The 21454-nt window shown below is 31.5% G+C and overlaps 1 protein-coding gene across 22 annotated transcripts in view; it reads left to right on the forward strand.

Annotated features, from left to right (window-relative positions):
• LOC106084029 (zinc finger protein 37) overlaps nt 1-21454 on the forward strand; it is a 134004-nt gene that overhangs the window by 51508 nt on the left and 61042 nt on the right. Inside the window, exons 3-4 of one of the 22 annotated variants that reach the window (XM_013247440.2) lie at nt 17024-17405; nt 17518-17792. The exons of 18 other annotated variants lie outside the window; for them this stretch is intronic. In XM_013247440.2, coding sequence (XP_013102894.1) covers nt 17024-17405; nt 17518-17697 — 562 coding nt within the window. In that variant the 3' untranslated portion in view covers nt 17698-17792. Of the gene's footprint in view, nt 1-112; nt 486-570; nt 791-10958; nt 11344-11413; nt 11650-16110; nt 16499-16590; nt 16864-17023; nt 17406-17517; nt 17793-21454 lie in introns of those variants that run through there. 3 more of the 22 variants (XM_013247443.2, XM_013247441.2, XM_013247439.2) reach the window with 3 other exon arrangements.

Here is a 21454-nt window from a genome sequence, read left to right on the forward strand (position 1 = left end):
TCCCACTTGTCTCCTCTTCTCTTTTATGCCAACGGATAGTTATAAGAAAATTTTGTTTTTTGCTTTGTTTTTTTGTTGTTGTGAAAAACATGTGTAAATTTTCTTTTCGTAGATTTCCAACAAATGATCGTTTGAAATATCACATTAATATGCACAATCCAGAGAGATATTATGTTTGCGAAAAGTGCGGCAAACGCTTCCCAGACTCATCGCGTCTGAAATCCCACGTTCACTATGAACACTCTGAACATGAGCCGCAGCAATGTTCGTTTTGCCTGAAATGGTATCCCAGTACATTAGCCCTTACCGAACATGTGCGAAACATACACACAAACACGGGTTCAGAATATCGTTGCCGTACCTGTGGTTTTCTATCCACCACCGCCAGGGCCTTGAGAAGACACGAACGTTTCAATCATGAAATGGAGCGCAAATACAAGTGCACCAGCTGTGATAAGAGCTTTAAAAGGCCACAGAACTTAAAGGTACCTCAAAGCATGAAAATTCCCCCACCCCCCCAATTTGCCCCCAATAATTGCGTTTTCAATTTTTTTCGCCCCCACTTTAAAGGAACACATTGCAACACACACTGGGAAACCCTTGTATTCTTGCGTTTATTGTGAAGCTCAATTTAAATCGAACTCGAATTTGTATCATCATCGTAGACGGTTTCATAAAGCCCAAATAGCAGCGGAAAATGAAATTGTGAAAACTGAAGAGACTATTCAAGATATGCATGTATATTATGAAAATGAATTGAAATAAAATCTATTAAGACTATGATTCATGATTTGAAGAAAAATTTTTTCTTAATGAAGAGTTTGTTGAGTCAAAGCCACTCAGTGAAAAGTTGATTTTGAAATTTTATAGCAATTTGGTCTATACAGATTACTAATGTTTTCATAAAGAATTTTTGAAAACATTAGATTTAAAAGGGAAGAAAATTTTAAAAAATTGGGTTTTTTATAAAATTGCTTTAAAATTGGATTTTTATATAAATTTTGTCAAAATTGGATTTTCATAAATTTTTTTTTTTTTAATATTTTGAAAGTTAAATTTTTCTTAAATATTTTACAATCACTTCATTTAACTATCTATCTCTTTTAGTTTGGCCTCAAAATTATTTTATATTTTTAAAACAGCATAATATGCCTTACACTGCTTAGAAAAAGATGTTGCAAAATTATGCACCAATGGTGCATTATCATGAACAGGCGTTGTTGAAAAAATTGTCAACAAGCAGAAGTGATTTTGTTAGCGCGCGTTGTCGATATTATGCACCCACCGTTATGAACATCAACATTACAAAATGTGTATGTTTAACAAGCATACGTTTAAATTACTATTAAAACATTGTATGTGACTAGACGTTGTCAGAATGTGAACGGCTATGGACGGTTTCGAATGTTTCGTCCACACGAAACTGTTGTCGATTGATACATATACACTAATATTGAGTGGGTTATGTAAAATGCTGTTTTTGTGATGTTTGTTTTTGTCTTTTTATACCCTCCACCATAGGATGGGTGTATACTAATTTCGTCATTTTGTTTGTAACACCTCGAAATATGCATCTGAGATCACAAAATATATATATTCTTGATCGTCAATTTAAAGTCGATCTAGCCATGTCCGTCCGTCTGTCTGGCGAAAGCACGCTAACTTTCGGAGGAGTAAAGCTAGCCGCTTGAAATTTTGCAAAAATACTTTTTATTAGTGTAGGTCGGTTGGTATTGTTAATGGATCAAATCGGTCCATGTTTTGATATAGCTGCCATATAAACCGATCTTGGGTCTTGACTTCTTGAGACCCTAGAGGGGGCAATTCTCGTTCGATTTAACTGAAATTTTGCACGTAGTGTTTTGGTATTACTTCTAACAACTGCGCTAAGTATGGCTCAAATCGGTTAATGTTTTGATATAGCTGCCATATAAACCCATCTTGGATCTTGAATTCTTGAGCCAATAGAGCGGTGTTTTGTTATGACTTCCAATAACTCTGCTATGCATGACGTAAATCGGTATAGAACCTGATATAGCTGCCGTATAAACCGATTTGGGATCTTGACTTCTTGAGCCAATAGAGCGCGCAATTCTCATCTGATTTGCCTGAAATTTTGCATGAGGTGTTTTGTTATGACTTTCATCAACTGTGCTAAGTGTGATTCAAATCGGTTCATAATCTGCTATAGCTGTCATATACACCCATCTTGGATCTTGACTTCTTGAGCCAATAAGCGCGCAATTCTCATCCGATTTGTCTGAAATTTTGCATGAGGTGTTTTGTTATGAATTCCAATAATTGTGCTTAGTGTGGTGCAAATCGGTACATAACCTGATATAGCTGCCATATAAACCGATCTGGGATTTTGGCTTCTTGAACCTCCAGAGGGCGCAATTCTTATCCGATTTGGCACAAATTTTGTACAACTGCTTCTCTCATGACCTTCAACATACGTGTCTAATATGGTCTGAATCGATCAAAAGCTTGATACAGCTCCCATATAAACCTATCTCCCGATTTTGCTTCTTGAGCCCCTACAAGGCGCAATTCTTATCCGAATGAACTGAAATATTACACAATGACTTCCACAATGTTCAGCATTCATTTATGGTCCGAATCGGACTACAACTTGATATAGCTTCAATAGCATAACAGTTTTTATTCAATATTCCTATTGCCTAAAAGGAGATACCGCGCATAGAGCTCGACAAATGCGGTCCATGGTGGAGGGTATATAAGATTCGGCCCGAGCGCACTTAGCACGCTCTTACTTGTTTTTTATACCCACCCACCATAGGATGGGGGTATACTAATCTAGTAATTCAGTTTGTAAAACGTCGCACAGTGGGCCAAATGGCAAAAAAATTGGAAATAAGTCTACAACTTTTTATCTGTTGATTTTAGCCATACAAAATGTTCTAGACATTTGTAGAGGAGGACATAGGCTTTCAGAAAAGTGCTGTTGTTGGTCCATATCTTTAATACAGGGTGAGCTACAGGGTGTCAAAGTTGACCACTTTTGACTTCTCCAAGCTTCTGGGGGCCATAACTTTTGATCTACTCAACCGATTTACATGATTTAGGACTCTAGAGAAAGAGCTTGACAAGATCTAAAAAACTTATGCATAAAGTACCATGCCATCGTGTACTGTTAAGGAGTTATGAATTGTTTAATTTTAAAATATGAAAATTTGGCCTTGGTTTTTTTCAGTGTTTTTTAAATAACTCCGTCAATTTTAAAGCTATAAACTTCATACTTCACACAAATTATGCCAGCATATGTGTGCATAAAATACAAAAGGAATCACGTGAATATCTTTGGCGGTTTAAAAATGGCATCATTTTCAATATGAAAAATATTTTTTTTGTCAAAAAATTGCAAAATTTTTCAAAAAAGATACTCCCATTTCCTTTAAGTTTTCGCAAACTTTGGCCGTCAAAGCATTATCATTTCTTTCCATTTTCACAAAGTCGAGGTATTAAGAAAAGTTTTAAGTGCTAATTTGGCTAATTTCGATATCAAACAACACCGTTATCTTAAGACCAAAATGGCCAATTTTTTTACTAAACTTCAAAAGTTTCTCACTGGAAAAAAAGTTCCACGGGGATTTTTTCGCTTTTTTTGAACTTAAATGAAAGCTTAAAATGTTCCCAACATTTTAAGGTATGTCTCGCCATATCCTAGCCATAAATGAGATCGTAGCGATCAAAATACTGAAAAAAGTCAATTTTCAAGTAGTGCTATATTCATTGCTAAAAAACAAGTATTACGTCACATTTTATTGCAAAGATGTTAAATAAACTTTTATTTGGTAACACTTCTTCTACAAAACACAAAAAGAATCATGGAAATATCTCTATTCTATTCCATTTTATGGAACCGGCAATAAAAAAGTCAATTTTTCAAAAAAGTCGAATTTCCCAAATTTTGTTTTTGTTGTCCTAATTGCACATGACACACTATAGCCATATTTACGCAACATACCTTATCGTAAAGGAAATTTTCATACCTTTCCAACAATGTATAAAACATTTCTCAACTCGGATTCTATCTACTCTAAAATTCATTTACACTTCATTAAACTCTATATAAAAATGTCTATTTGTGAAATGGAACCTTATATGGGGCCTACACTAAAACATTGATAGATTTGCCCAGGGTTTACAATACAAATGTGTTAGAATAAAAAAAGGTCTCCTGCCAAAGTTTAAAAAAATTGGAATAAAAATATGTGTTTTAGAGCGAAAACACTTCGCATCGGCGTGCGTTTATATGTATATTAGCTACTCCCAAAATAAAAAAGCATTTTAGTTTTGTATTATTTGATTTTATTCTCTACCAAATAATCTAAGGTATCAAAATTTAAAAGCTCTTTAATTTGAATGGCATCGGGATCGTCCTTATCTATATCGTCACATATTTTTGGTAGCCATTTAGTTCTGATGCTGTATAGTACCGGATCAGACGATAACAATAAATATTGAAGTAAATCATAATTTTGGTTAAATTTGGTGCTCTTTCGGGTATTGAAAAGCCGGAACTGTTTAACATCTCTATTACGGGATTCCTGAGCTTCTTCTGTAAGTTCTCCTAACGGAAGTATGTTGTATTCCACAATTTCCTTGCCATGATGTAAGACTTTATGTACTGTCGGTGTTAAAGCTTTCCACGAATATAAATCAGATAAAATGTTTTTTGTGTCATTACTATAAGCTTCAAATTTGGTTGAATTTATCATCTTTTTGCTATTGATTACAGCCAAAATCACTTTGAATCGTCTTAGCAAGTGTTCATCAAGACCGGTTATTTTAGATGTCGATACGGGGTCCTCAAAAAACCGCCTTGCCGAGTTGCCATCATTTGTGCTTCCGTATCCGTAAAGAGGTTTATCTATTATAAGTCCCTTTTGTTTAAACTCCAACTGGATTCGATTCTTCTCTTCCTGCCTCATTTTGTGAAGATCTTGGTTGTTTCTAGCAGAGACATCGCGGTTTCCAGGGCTAGTCCGATATTTAAGGTCATACGATAAATGCAAACAATACTCCATGAATCGAATTCTACAGTGCAGGGGCGAAATACCGAAATTGAGCGCATTTTCGTTTACTAAATTTTCATCAGACTTGTCCTCGAATTGCCCATTCTTCTTGCCACAAATATTGCATCTCCAATTGGACATAACGCCAGTTAATGCGTTTGCCACCTTTCCATCGATCATAGTGAGTTGTAGTTGAAACGAAACTTTTATATTTCTTCCCAATTGGTTTATAACAATCATGGGTAATGCAGCAATTTCTTCCTTTATTTCGTTCACCAAAGATCGTGTTGTGTTCCGGTCTTCCTTTGTATACTCAAACCGAATTGGGCGACATAAATATTTTGACCCAGGTGTTCTATTTATCCATATATCTTGAAATGCATTTTCTTTCGATGATGAAGATTGGTCCTTGTACAATCTCATTCTCAATGGTACTAATGATGCCATGAAAATTGATGCGAAGTTGGCATCTATTTCTGTTTGTTGCTTATATTCGGAAAATCCAGATGATCCATCACAACCCCATTTGCTGATCAAAACCACTTCGGAATTATTACATGTGTTCAACTGTTCTTCAGTAAAATTAGAAATAATTCTAACAGCTGTATTTTCAACAAGATCAGCAAGTTTCACTCTTGCTTTTAATTCGTCCACGTATATATTTGATGGCACCATTTTCGTCCTGGTGTTGTACAATTTATGTTTTGAGGGTAAACAACCCCATCCTTTTTCACGAAGAGCCTTCCTCATTGTTGAGTATTTGTTTCTTGAGAGGCCTAGGTTCAAAATCAGGGCCAGTGCATCTTCCTCCGTGAATTCTGTAGTCGATTTTGGAGTTGGAATACTTTCTACCATTCTCTTTACCCTTTTCGGAGATGCTAATGGTAAAACATCGACAATTCGTCCAACATTTTTTGGTTGTGTTTTTAACAATGCTGTTTTGAACGTATCTTTTATTAAATTTGGCGGATGTGCCGCCAATAGTTCCTCTTGTTTTTTCTTTTTGGTTTTCTCCGTAACTTCGTCGTATGCTTTGCTAGGCCGGCCGGGAATCAGCGGTTTAATTTCAATAAGTAGATCCGATTTCAGCCACTTCTCATACATTTTGAAAAACTTGATTTTTGCGAATGAACATTCTGGCAACCTTCTCTCAAATGATTTGTAGAATTTTTCAAGTTTGTCTAAAGCGTCTTTATTTAGCCTTATTCCATATATGTGGTCCAAAGTGTAAACAAGTTCCTTAAATGACTCCGTGTATGATTTGGAATCATTTTTGATGTCCCATACAATTTTCGAAAGAGTGGAATACTTCAGTATGACTTCCATAACTTATAAATGTCCTTTACGCCTCTACAAAATATAATGAAGAAAATTTGGATTTTGTTCAAATATTTATGCAATATATTCACAATTAATGACCCATTTCAGGTATCAGACGCAATCGTAAAAAGGGGTCCAAAGTGCCTCTTTTTACTTACTCTTCTATAATTATTTACCTGGACTCGAATTTGGTTAAAAAAAATGACAATGAATTTTTTATGGGTAGGTTTTTTCACATTCATTGATACGGTGGATTTCCTGGGAATTCGACATAGCGAAACAGGTAACATTTGTCTGCATCAAATCTTAACACAAATATATATATATATGCAGGTATATTTCTAGGTTACTTTTTATTCAAAAATCATCAGCTTACATTAAAAATAGATGTAGGTACTATACAAACGCACGCCGATGCGAAGTGTTTTCGCTCTAAAACACATATTTTTATTCCAATTTTTTTAAACTTTGGCAGGAGACCTTTTTTTATTCTAACACATTTGTATTGTAAACCCTGGGCAAATCTATCAATGTTTTAGTGTAGGCCCCATATAAGGTTCCATTTCACAAATAGACATTTTTATATAGAGTTTAATGAAGTGTAAATGAATTTTAGAGTAGATAGAATCCGAGTTGAGAAATGTTTTATACATCGTTGGAAAGGTATGAAAATTTCCTTTACGATAAGGTATGTTGCGTAAATATGGCTATAGTGTGTCATGTGCAATTAGGACAACAAAAACAAAATTTGGGAAATTCGACTTTTTTGAAAAATTGACTTTTTTATTGCCGGTTCCATAAAATGGAATAGAATAGAGATATTTCCATGATTCTTTTTGTGTTTTGTAGAAGAAGTGTTACCAAATAAAAGTTTATTTAACATCTTTGCAATAAAATGTGACGTAATACTTGTTTTTTAGCAATGAATATAGCACTACTTGAAAATTGACTTTTTTCAGTATTTTGATCGCTACGATCTCATTTATGGCTAGGATATGGCGAGACATACCTTAAAATGTTGGGAACATTTTAAGCTTTCATTTAAGTTAAAAAAAAGCGAAAAAATCCCCGTGGAACTTTTTTTCCAGTGAGAAACTTTTGAAGTTTAGTAAAAAAATTGGCCATTTTGGTCTTAAGATAACGGTGTTGTTTGATATCGAAATTAGCCAAATTAGCACTTAAAACTTTTCTTAATACCTCGACTTTGTGAAAATGGAAAGAAATGATAATGCTTTGATGGCCAAAGTTTGCGAAAACTTAAAGGAAATGGGAGTATCTTTTTTGAAAAATTTTGCAATTTTTTGACAAAAAAAATATTTTTCATATTGAAAACGATGCCATTTTTAAACCGCCAAAGATATTCACGTGATTCCTTTTGTATTTTATGCACACATATGCTGGCATAATTTGTGTGAAGTATGAAGTTTATAGCTTTAAAATTGACGGAGTTATTTAAAAAACACTGAAAAAAACCAAGGCCAAATTTTCATATTTTAAAATTAAACAATTCATAACTCCTTAACAGTACACGATGGCATGGTACTTTATGCATAAGTTTTTTAGATCTTGTCAAGCTCTTTCTCTAGAGTCCTAAATCATGTAAATCGGTTGAGTAGATCAAAAGTTATGGCCCCCAGAAGCTTGGAGAAGTCAAAAGTGGTCAACTTTGACACCCTGTAGCTCACCCTGTATTAAAGATATGGACCAACAACAGCACTTTTCTGAAAGCCTATGTCCTCCTCTACAAATGTCTAGAACATTTTGTATGGCTAAAATCAACAGATAAAAAGTTGTAGACTTATTTCCAATTTTTTTGCCATTTGGCCCACTGTGCGTCGAAATATTCGTCTAAGACCCCATAAAGTACATATATTACAGAGTCACAAGCTGTGAAAAAATTTGTCAACGCCGACTATATGAAAAATCCGCAATTACTTTTTGGGCAACCCAATATTATTAATCGTCTCGACATTCTGAGTCGATCTAGCCATGTCCGTCCGTTCGTCTGTCGAAACCACGATAGCGGTCGAACGCGTAAAGCTAGCCGCTTGAAATTTTGCATTGATACTGATTATTGATGTAGGTCCTTGGGGATATTGCTCTCATATAAACCGATCTCCCGATTGGACTTCTTGAGCTCCTGGAAGCCAAAATTTTTTTCCGATTTGGCTGAAATTTTGCACATAATGCTCTGTTACGAATTCCCACAACTGTGGTAAGTACAGTCCAGATCGTTCTATAACCTGATATATCCCGATTTGACTTCTTGAGCCCTTACAAGCCGCAATTTTCATCCGATTCGGCTGACATTTTGCTTGAAATATTGTGCTACGACTTGCAACAACTGTGCCAAGTACGGTCCAAATCGGTCTATAACCTGATATAGCTCCCATATAAACCGATCCCCCGATTTGACTTCTTGAGCCCTTACAAGCCGCAATTTTTGTCTGGTTTGCCTGACATTTAGAATAAAGCGTTTTGGGATGATTTTCAATAACTTTGTCAAGTACGGTCCAAATCGGTCTATAACCTGATATAGCTCCCATAAAGACCGATCCCCGATTTGACTTCTTGAGCCCTTACAAGCCGAAATTTTTGTCCGGTTTGGCTGAAATTTAGAATATGGCGTTTAGGTACGACTTTCAACAACTGTGCCAAGTACGGTCCAAATCGGCCTATAACCTTATATAGCTCCCATATAGACCGATCCCCCGATTTGACTTCTTGAGCCCTTACAAGCCGAAATTTTTGTCCGGTTTGGCTGAAATTTAGAATATAGCGTTTTGGTATGACTTTCAACAACTTTGCCAAGTACGGTCCAAATCGGTCTATAACCTCATATAGCTCCCATATAAACCGCTTTGACTTTGACTTCTTGAGCCCTTAGAAGCTGCAATTTTTGTCTGATTTGCCTGAAATTTTGCATGCGGTGTTCTGTTACGACATCCAACAACTGCGCCAAATACGGTCTAAATCAGTCTATAACCTTATATAGCTCTCATGTTAACCGGTTTCACTCGATCATCCGTGTTCGGTTCCTAGAAGCTTTTATTTTTGTTGGTCTGACTGAAGTTTTTTATGTAGAGTAAAATTATGCCCTTCAACTGAATTTATTTAGTATACATTGTTAGCGGAATCTATGGTGGTGGGTTTCCCGAGATTCGGCCCGGCCGAACTTAGCACGCTTTTACTTTTTTTATTTAATTTTTATTGTTTTTTATTTATTTTTCTGATTTTTTATTGTTTTTTTTTTTATTTTACTTTTTTTATTTTCCTTTTTTTATTTATTTTACTTTTTTTATTATTTTACTTTTTTATTTATTTTACATTTTATTTATTTATTTTACATTTTATTTTTTTTTTGTTTTTGTGTTTTTTTTTTGTTTTGTTTTATTTTATTTTTATTATGTTTTATTTTCTTAGGTTTTTTTGTTGTTTTGTTTTTTGTTTTTTTTCTTTCTTTTTGTTTTATTTTTTGTTGTTTTATTTTTTGTTGTTTTATTTTTTTTGTTTTGTTTTATCTTTTTTTTGTTTTGTTTTATCTTTTTTTTGTTAATTTTTTTGTGTTTTTTTTTGTTCTTTATTGTTTTTTTCTTTTCTGTTTTTTTTTTATTTTTTTTTTTTTTATTTTTTTTTTATTTTTTTTTTATTTTTTTTTTATTTTTTTTTTTATTTTTTTTTATTTTTTTTTGTTTTTTTTTTATTTTTTTTGTTTTTTTTTTATTTATTTTTATTTATTTTTATTTTTTTTTATTTTTTTTATTTTTTTTTGTTTTTTTTTTATTTTTTTTTTGATTTTTGTTTTTTGTTTTTTTTTTTTTTGTTTTTGTTTTGTTTCGTTTTTTTGTGTTTTTTTTGTTTTGTTTTTTTTTTGTTTTTATATTTTTTATTTTCTATTTATTGTTTGTATTTGTACTTCTATTTTTGTTTTGTTTTGTTTTTTATTTTGTTGATGTTTTAAATTTTTTTTTAATTTTTTTTTTATTATATTGTTTTTCATTCTTGTTTTTTTACTTTCATTATATTTTTTTAATTTTGTCAAAAGTTTACTTCCTGTGAAAAGTTATCAGGCATTTAATTTTAGTAGAAAATGCCTTAGTTATGGTGCGGTCAAACGAAAGGCTTCAGTTTCCCTTTTTTTACTTTGATTAACCCTTAACACAAAGATAAAATTTCGATGATCTATTTGTTGGTATCGTCCAGATCTATGCGGGTGGGCGTTCTCTTTTCTATTTGACTAGATTTAGGAAATTAAATTTAAAGATTGGAATTTTGTCAAAATTTGGTTTGTTTATATAAACATTTTTCGAATTTGGTTTACTGTGGATATTTTTTTTTCAAATTTGGATTCTTTTTAAATGCTCTTTTAACATTTTTAATAGACTCCAACTTCTGAGAGTGTCACTTATTCCTACCTTCCCATTTCTTCTGCCATTTATGAAAATTAAGTCATAAATGAGCTCAAATCTATTTTCGTGTTTTTTCAAACATCTGCAACTTTCTTGAAATGACAACGTACATATGCCTGTTTTTGTTTATACATACATAAAACGATGCTAAAGATGAGTTTGTACATTGCATATTGCCATTCTCTTTTAGATTTCCGACGTCTTCACGTTTAAAGACCCATGCCTATGTACACGATCCCGAAACGCATTTCATATGCGATAAATGCGGCAAAATATTTAAAAACGCACGACGTCTGCAAGTTCATAAATTTGAGCATTTAAATGAGTTGGGACTCAAGAAACTTCCCGAGCAATGTGTCCATTGCCAAAAGTGGTACTCCTGTAAGGGCTCCCTTTATGAGCACATTAAGAACATACACTCCAATACCGAAGTCGAACATCGTTGTGAGACTTGTGGTTTCATCTCGACCACAGCCACTGCCCTTAAGAAGCACATAATGTTCAATCACGATGTGGTGCGCAAGCATAAATGCAATTTATGTGAGAAGGCTTTTAAAAGACCCTTAGACCTTAAGGTAGGAAAATTTGCATATTTTTATTACCTCAAGTACTTAAAACGATTGAAACTCCTCATTTCTTTTGCAGGAGCATATGGCCACACATACAGGTGAACCACTGTACACTTGTGCCCTATGTAGTGCAACTTTTAAGTCTAAGGCTAATATGTTTCATCATCGCAGACGTTTCCATAAGACTGTGGTGGTCGAAAAGAGTGATCAATTGGTCGCAACCCCCTCTAAAAGTAACATATTTTTATAAATGTGTCTAGTGTGTAAAATAATTTAAATGAGTGGCCAATAAAAAGTAATTTAAAAAGTTTACATTTTTTCCAAAAATCTTAATTTATCATAAATGGGAAACTGTACAAATTTGGTTCAGATCGGACTATATTTAGATATAGCTACCATATAGACCGATCTCCCGATAGGGGGTCTAAAGCCTATAAAAGCTTTATTTATTACCCGATCTCGCTGAAATTTTAAACAGTGAGTGGGCTAAGACCTCTCAACATCCGATCTAAATATGGTTCTGGTCGGACTATATTTAAATATAGCTGCCATATAGACCGATCTGCCGATAAGGGGTCTGAAGCCAATAAAAGCTTTATTTATTACCCGATCTCGCTGAAATTTTAAACAGTGAGTGCGCTAAGACCTCTCAACATCCGATCTTAATATGGTTCTGATCGGACTATATTTAGATATAGCTGCCATATAGACGGATCTGCCGACAAGGCGACAGAAGCCTATAAAAGCTTTATTTATTACCCGATTTCGCTGAAATTTGAAACAGTGAGCTTTTCTGAGCCTCACGTTATCCGACCTAAATATGATTCAGATCGGTTTATAATTGGATATATCAAAAAGACCAATATTTTGTTCTACAAAATGGAATAATGACATATATATATTAGACCACTCAATGTCCGTGCCGAATTTGATTGCTTAAGTTATCCAATTTTCACCGGATTGTGACGAAATGCGGTTTACATATATACCTGAGGTGGTGGGTATCCAAAGTTCTACCCGATCGAACTTAATGCCTTTTTATTTTTTTTTTTTTTGTGTTTTTATTCCATATTTTTATTTTAGTTTATATTCTTTTTTTTATTTTTTAGTTTGTTTTGATTTTTATTTTTTTCCACTTCTGTTTCTATTTTTGCTTTATTTTTATTTTACCTACCACTATAGAATGGGGTTATACTAATCTAGTCATTCGGTTTGTAATACTTTAAAATATTCGTCTAAGACCCTCTAGACATGTCCGTCCGTCCGTCTGTCAAAATCACGATAGCGGTCGAACGCGTAAAGCTAGCCGCTTGAAATTTTGCCCATATTATACTTTACTTAATATTAATGTATGTCGTTGAGGATTGCAAATGGGCCATATCGATTCAGATTTGGATATAATTCCCATATAAACCGATCTCCCGATTTGGCTTCTTGAGCCCATGGAAGCCGAAATTTTTGTGCGATTTGGGTGAAATTTTGCACATAGTGTTCTGTTTGACACAGTCCAAGTACGGTCCAAATCTGTCATAAAAAGCGATCTCCCGATTTTACTTCCTGAGCCCCTGGTGTTCTATTTTGAGTTTCAAGAAGTGTGCCAAGTACGGTTTAAATCTGTGTATAACATGATATAGATCCCATATAAACCCATATAAACTTCTTGAGCCCCTTAATTTCCGATTTCGCTGAAATTTTGTACATGGTGTTCTGTAATAAGCTAAGTACGGTTCAAAACGGTCAAAAACATGTATAGCTCCCATATAAACCGATCTCCTGATTTGACTTCTTGAGCCCTAACAACCCGCAATTTTCATCCGATTTGGCTGAAATTTAGCATGCGATGTTCTGTTACAACTTCCAACAGCTTGCCAAGTACGGTCCAAATCAGTCTATAACCTGGCATAGCTCCCATATAAACCGATCTCCCGATTTGACTTCTTGAGGCTTTAAAAGCCGCAATTTTTCTCTGATTTGGCTGAAATTTTGCATGAAATGTTCTGTTATGACTTGATACAACTGTGCTAAGTTCAGTTAAAATCAGTCTATAACCTAATATAGCTCCCATATAAACCGATCTCCCGATTGGACTTCTTGAGGCCTTAAAGCTGCAATTTGTCTCTGATTTGGCTGAAATTTTCATGTAATGCGATCCAGATCTGTCTATAACCTGATATAGCTCCCATAAAAATCGATCTCCGGATTTGACTTCTTGAGCCCCTGGAGGACTCAATTTTTATCAGATTTGGTTGAAATTTTGCATGAAATGTTCTGTTACGACTTGCTACAACTGTGATAAGTACGGTCCAAATCAGTCTATAATCTGATATAGCTCCCATATAAACCGATCTCCCGATTTGAATTCTTGAGCCTTACAAGCCGCAATTTTTGTCCGATTGTGATGAAATTTGGCATGCGATATTTCGTTACGACTTCCAACAACTGCGCCTAGTATGGTCCAAATCAATAACCTGATATACCTCCCATATAAACCGGTATCTCGATCATCCTGGTTCGGTTCCTAAAAGCTTTAATTTTTGCTGGTTTGGCAGAAGTTTGGTATGTAGTATAAAAATAATGCCCTTCAAATAAATTTATTTAGTATAAATTTTTGGTAGAATCCATGGTGGTGGGTTCCCTAGATTCGACCCGTTCGAACTTAGCACGCTTTTATTTTTTGTAATTTTTATTTTTTTTTTTTTTTAATTTTAATTTTTTCATTTTAATTTTTATAAATTGTTATTTTTTTAACTGTGTTTTGGTTTTTATTTTTTTTTTATTTTTATTTGTTTAATTTTTTTAACTGTGTTTTGGTTTTTATTTTTTTTTTATTTTTATTTGTTTAATTTTTTTTTTTTTTTTTAATTTTTATTTATTTTTTTTTAATTTTTATTTGTTTAATTTTAATATATTTATTTTTTTAATTTTTATTTCTTTAATTTAAATTTTTTAATTACATCATTTTTATACGCTTTTTAAGTGTCTTTTTTTTAATTTAAATTTTATATATATTATTTTTTTATATAGTTTTTTGTTTTTTATGCAAATATTTTTTAAATTATTATTTTTTAATTTTTATTTGTTTAATTTTAATATATTTATTTTTTTGTAATTTTTATTTCTTTAATTTTAATTTTTTTAATTACATCATTTTTATACGCTTTTTAAGTGTCTTTTTTTTAATTTAAATTTTTTATATATGATTTTTTTATATAGTTTTTTGTTTTTTATGCAAATATTTTTTAAATTTTGTATGTTAATTTTATTTTTTGTTATTTTTTTTTAACTTATTTTTTTTAAATTTATTAAATATTAAATTTATTGTTATTTTGTAAGTTCTTATATTGTTTATTTTTATTATACCTCATTGCCATTTTTAATATTTTTTTATATGCGTTTGCTTATAATTTATATTTGAATTTGCCATTTTTCTATTTGGTTTTATTTAGTTTATTTAATCTTTGTAAATTTTGTCTTATATTTCTTTATACATAAAATTTTGTAATATATTTTTTATTTTTTCTTATATGCGTTTTTAGTTTTTTATTTAATTTTTTTTCATTTTGATATAAATTCTTATTTTTTTTTTATTTTTTTATTTAATTTTTTTTTTTTATTTTTGATAAAATATTTTATTGTTTTTTATTTTTTATTTTATTTTATTTATTTTGTTTTTTATTTTATTTTTTTTTGTTTTTTATTTTATTTTTTTTGTTTTTTATTTAATTTTTTTTTGTTTTTTATTTAATTTTTTTTGTTTTTTATTTTTTTTTTTGTTTTTTATTTTTTTTGTTTTTTTATTTATTTTTTTTTATTTTTCTTTGTTTCTTTGTTTTTTTTTTTTTTTTTTTTTTTTTTTTTTTTTTTATTGTTTTTATTTTTTTGGTTTTTATTTTATTTTATTTTTTAATTTTTTATTTTATTTTTCTTTTGTTTTCAATTTTTTTTTCTTTTGTCTTTTAATTTTTTTTGTTTTTTATTTTTTTTTTATGTTTTTTTGTTTTTTTTTTTTTGGTGTTTTTTTTTGTTTTTTATTTTTTTGTTGGTTTTTTATTTTTTTTTGTTTTTTGTCTTTTTTTTTGTTTTTTATTATATTTTTTTAATTTTTTTTATATAACTTTGTGTTTGTTTTTTATTTTTTTATTTTTATATAACATTGTTTTTGTTTTATTTTTTATATTTTTTTACAAATATTTTTGTTTATTATTTTTTTTTTATATATAACTTTTTTAACTTTTTTATTCTAATCGTTTTTCTTTTAATTTTTTTTTTCATTGTTTTATTTAATTTTTATTAGTTTGCGTTTTCTTGATTGTACGATTTCCATTTTTTTTATTTTTGTAATCGTATTTGTAATTTTCTGCGCTTAATTTTGAGTTTTTTTTTAAATTTATATTCTGATTGATTTGCTTAATTTTTATTTTATAATGTTTCTTATTTTTTTTGTTTTAGATAATTTTATTTTATTTTTTTTTTTTTAATTTTGATTTTTATATGCTTTTTTTAAATTAAGACAATTCTTTCGTTCTTTCATTTCAAATATTCTTTATACTATTCTTTATATTGGGGTTTGGACTAACACATCTACAATAATTGAATTCTTCAGACGTGTACGTGGCTCCTCGCATTTCGTTGTAATCTTATTTTAAACTTCACCAACAACTTTCCCCTTTCGTAAAAACTTGATGAGTGAAACAATTCAATCTACATTTTTTTTGTTTTGAAACTTAAAAAAATTCATGTTTTTGTACATTGTATATTAACATTCTCTTTTAGATTTCCGACATCTAAACGTTTGAAGAGTCATGTTAATATACACAATCCGGAAACACATTTTATCTGCGATAAATGCGGCAAAACATTTCAAAGTGCTCATCGCCTGCGGTTTCATAATAAATATGAACATTTCAATGAGTCCAGGCCCAAAAAAATTCCCGAGCAATGTGTCTACTGTGACAAGTGGTACTCCAGTAAGTGCTCCCTCTATGAACACATTAAGAATATACACACCAATACCGAAGTCGAACATCGTTGTGAGACGTGTGGTTTCGTCTCGACCACGGCCAAGGCCCTTAAGAAGCACATTTTGTTCAATCACGATGTGGTGCGCAAGCATAAATGCAATTTATGCGAGAAGGCCTTTAAACGGCCGCTCGACTTAAAGGTAGGCAAAGATTTCCAATTTGTTTTTTTTTTTTTTGTTCCTTAAACAACATCCAAACCAAAACCCACCTCCCCTCATTTTTTGTTTTGCAGGAGCATATGGCCACTCACACTGGTGAACCCCTGTACACTTGTGTTAACTGTGCCACTACCTTCAAGTCGAAGGCGAATATGTTTCATCATCGTAGGCGCTTCCACAAGGCCGAATGGATAGCAGATCGCACCAAGCCGCCAAAAGAAAAATATTCTAGAAATTGAAATTCCCCACAACACCCACAACAGAATCAAAAAATTACAAAATTATGAAAGGAAAAAACTTTTTTAATAAAAATCCTGTTCGTTATAACTCATTCAAAACACACTTAATGTCATTTGTTTGGTTTTATTTCTGTTTTCTTCAATGGGAGATGTTCTATTTCCGTTTCCGTTTATCTCAAACTACTCTCTGTGTGCTTGTGTGTGTGTGTGTTTGTGTGCGTGCGAGGTTTAGTTTTGGGATTGAGTTTCTGTTTGTTTCAATTTTCAGATACCCTTCGGAAAAAAATTTAAACATACATCGAGAATTGCATTATCCCAAGGAAGCGGCCATCTGTGAGGTATGCGGTAAACTACTGCTTACCCGTAACGCTCTGGCCATGCATATGCGTGCAGTCCATCTGCCCAAAGCACCCCGCACCAAGCAACAGTGCAAGTACTGCAAAAATTGGTTAGCCTCCAAGTCGGGACTTAGAACGCATATCCTCAATATGCATGTCCACGCCGATGAGGAGCATCGCTGTGAGATCTGTGGCTTTGTCTCATCTTCGCGAGAGGCCAAAAAGAGGCATATACGCTTTAAGCATGTTCCCGAAAGGAGACACAAATGTTCGGTGTGTGAGAAATCATTTAAAGTAGCCATTTTGTTGCGAGTAAGTTCGATGAGTTCCACAAAGGGAGCTCTTCCACCACCCCCCAACACCAAAGTCTGATAATTTTTTTTCTTTTCTGTTTCTGTTTCTTTTTCCTTTTGTTTTATTAAAGGAGCACATGGCCACCCATACAGGTGTCGATTTGTACAAATGTCTGTACTGTGAAGCCACCTTCAAGTCTAAATCTAATCGTTCGACACACTCCAAACGTGTCCATCCGGTCGAGTATGAGAATGCAATGTTCAAACGTCCTCGACCTTGTAGTATAAAAAATTTTGAAAATGCTTCATAATACCCCTGACTATAATTGTTTCAAATATAATTTGTTTTGCAAAAAAATAAGTACTAATAAATCAAGAATTTAGATAAATCCCAAAAACATGGATTTTGTTTTCATTACACCCAAATTCCAGGGGGTGGTCCGGTTTAAAAAAGAGTCGGCTGCAAACAATAGAATCAAAAATGTTAAAAAGTATAGAAGTAAGTAAGTTAAGTAAATGTAATACCAAATTACAGGCGAACATAATTGATGTCAGTATTGGTGTATGGGATTTTCGAAAAAATAAATAAATTTAAAAAAATAAATAGAATAGAAACAAACATGTCTGGAGGCTTACAGCAGCTCACTGTTACACATTTTAGCGAAATCGGGTAATAAATGCAGCTTTTATGGGTTTCAGACTCTTAATCGTCAGATCGGTCTATATGGCAGCTTTTCTTAATATAGTCCGAACTGAACCTATTTGGTGTCGGATGTCGGGAGGCTTTAAACAACTCACTGATTCAAATTTAAGCGAAATCGGGTTTTAAAGGCATATTTCATAGGTTTCATATCCTTTATCGGCAGATCGGTTTATATGACAGCTATATCCAAATATGGTGCGATTTGGCCCGTTCAAGAATTTAACCTGCGTGCAGCAAAAAGACGTATCTGTGCCAAATGTCTGGTCAATATCTTTATTTTTGAAAGATAACAACAGACGGATGGACAGACACATGGACATCGTTAAATCGCCACAGAATTTTACGACGATCAAAAATATATATACTTTGTAGGGTCGGAAATGGAAATGTATTGCAAACAACCCATGGTGGTGGGTATAAAATAAAAAAATAAAATATAACAAATAATAAAAAAATTAGAAATAAAAAAAAAAAATAAAAAATTTAAAACGAAAAAAAAAATTTTAAATAAAAAAAAAAAAAAATTAAAAATTAAAAAAAATAAAATTATAAAAAAATTAAAAAAATAATAATAATAAAAAATTAGAAATTAAACATTAAAAGTAAAACATTAAAAAATTAAAACAAAAATAAAATATTGAAACAAAAATAAGGAACGAAAAAAATTACAAAATAATAAAAAAGCCTGTAAAAATTAAAAAAATATACATAAAAATTTATTAAAAAAATAAATAATAAAAAATTAGAAATAAAAAGTTGAAAGAAAAGCATTAAACAAATTAAAACAAAAATAAAGAAAAAAAAAAACAAAGTAATAAAAAAGCCTGTACACAAATGAACGTAAAAAATTAAAATGTTATAAAAAAAATTGAAAAAGGACACAAATGACGGTAAAAATTTAAAAATAAAATAAAATAAAAAAATTAAAAAAAATATATTTAAAAATTTAAAATAAAATAATATAAAAATATAAAAGAAAATTAAATTATTAAAGAAATTAAAAAAAAAATGGAAGAGTAATTTAAAAAAAATAAGAACGTAATTAGAAAAAATTAAAAATAAAATGTAACAAAATATGGAGAAATAAAAAATGAAATAGAATAAAAAAATAAAATAGAATAAAAAATAAAATAGAATAAAAAATAAAATGGAGTAAAAATAAGATTATGTAACAAAATGTAGAGAAATAAAAAATTAAAATAGTAGCAACAAAACATAAATTAAAAAAAAAATAACAAAATAATAAAACAAGTAAAAGCGTGCTAAGTTCGGCCGGGCCGAATCTTATATACCCTCCACCATGGAGCCCATTTGTCAGTTCTTTTCCCGGCATCTCTTCTTAGGCAAAAAATGATATAAGAAAAGATTTTCTCTGCTATTAGAGCAATATCAAGATATGATCCGGTTCAGACCACAATTAAATTATATGTTGGAGACCTGTGTTAAATGTCAGCCAATTCGAATAAGAATTGCGAATAAGAAGTGATACTAAAACACTATGTGCAAAATTTCAGCCTAGTCGGATGAGAATTGCGCCCTCTAGAGGCCCAAGAAGTCAGGACCCAAGATCGGTTTATATGGCAGCTATATCAGGTTATGGACCGATTTGAACCATACTTGGTACAGTTGTTGGATATCATAACAAAACACGTCGTGCAAAATTTCATCCCAATCGGATAAGAATTGCGCACTCTAGAGGCTCAAGAAGTCAAGACCCAAGATCGGTTTATATGGCAGCTATATCAGGTTATGGACCGATTTGAACCATACTTAGCACAGTTGTTGGATATCATAACAAAATACGTCGTGCAAAATTTCATCCCATTCGGATAAGAATTGCGCACTCTAGAGGCTCAAGAAGTCAAGACCCAAGATCGGTTTATATGGCAGCTATATCAGGTTATGGATCGATTTGAGCCATACTTGGCACAGTTGTTGGATATCATAACAAAACACGTCGTGCAAAATTTCATCCCAATCGGATAAGAATTGCGCACTCTAGAGGCTCAAGAAGTCAAGACCCAAGATCGGTTTATATGGCAGCTATATCAAAACATGGACCGATTTGAACCATACTTGGCACAGTTGGTGGATATCATAACAAAATACGTCGTGCAAAATTTCATCCCAATCGGATAAGAATTGCGCACTCTAGAGGCTCAAGAAGTCAAGACCCAAGATCGGTTTATATGGCAGCTATATCAGGTTATGGATCGATTTGAGCCATACTTGGCACAGTTGTTGGATATCATAACAAAACACGTCGTGCAAAATTTTATCCCAATCGGATAAGAATTGCGATCTCTAGAGGCTCAAGAAGTCAAGACCCAAGATCGGTTTATATGGCAGCTATATCAAAACATGGACCGATATGGCCCATTTACAATACCAACCGACCTACACTAATAAGAAGTATTTGTGCAAAATTTCAAGCGGCTAGCTTTACTCCTTCGGAAGTTAGCGTGCTTTCGACAGACAGACGGACGGACGGACGGACGGACGGACGGACGGACGGACGGACGGACAGACGGACAGACGGACGAACATGGCTAGATCGACATAAAATTTCACGACGATCAAGAATATATATACTTTATAGGGTCTCAGACGAATATTTCGAGTAGTTACAAACAGAATGACGAAATTAGTATACCCCCCATCTTATGGTGGAGGGTATAAAAACCTGTAACAGGCTTACACAAATGACAGTAAAAAATTAAAAATAAAATAATTAAAAATAAAATTAAAAAATTAAATAAAATTATTTAAATACAAAAGAAAATTAAAGTATTAAAAAATATTAAATTATTAAAAAAATTAAAACAACAAACTAATTTTTGAAAAAAAAATTTTGGGAAAAATAAAATGATATAAAAATAAAAGAAAATTAAATAAAAAAAATAATTGTAAAAATAAAAAAAAAATTAAAAATTAAAAATAATTTAAAAGAATATAAAATGTAACAAAATATAGAGAAATAAAAAAAATGAAAAAAATTTAACCAATTATGAAAACCAGACAAAATTCGTTTAAAAAATCATAAAACAGATAAAAACTAGAAACAAAATTAAAATTAAAATGAAGATTTAAATCTAAAAAGAAAATAAAAAGATAAGTAAAAAAATTGTTTTTGTCTTTTTTTTTCTAAATAAAAATAAATTAATTAAATTAAAATAAAAATGAACAAAAAAGTTAGATGAAATGAACAATAAATAGAATACAAAATTAAAAGTCAAAAGCAAAATTTAAAGTCAAATTGACTAAATATAAAGATTAAGCAATAAGTTAAAAAAACAAAACTTAAATTAAAAAAAAAATAAATAAATTGAATCATACAATCGCATATGGTCCGGCTATTACAAATT

The sequence above is a fragment of the Stomoxys calcitrans genome, chromosome 5 (genome assembly GCF_963082655.1).
Source record: "Stomoxys calcitrans chromosome 5, idStoCalc2.1, whole genome shotgun sequence".
Lineage (NCBI taxonomy): Eukaryota > Metazoa > Arthropoda > Insecta > Diptera > Muscidae > Stomoxys > Stomoxys calcitrans.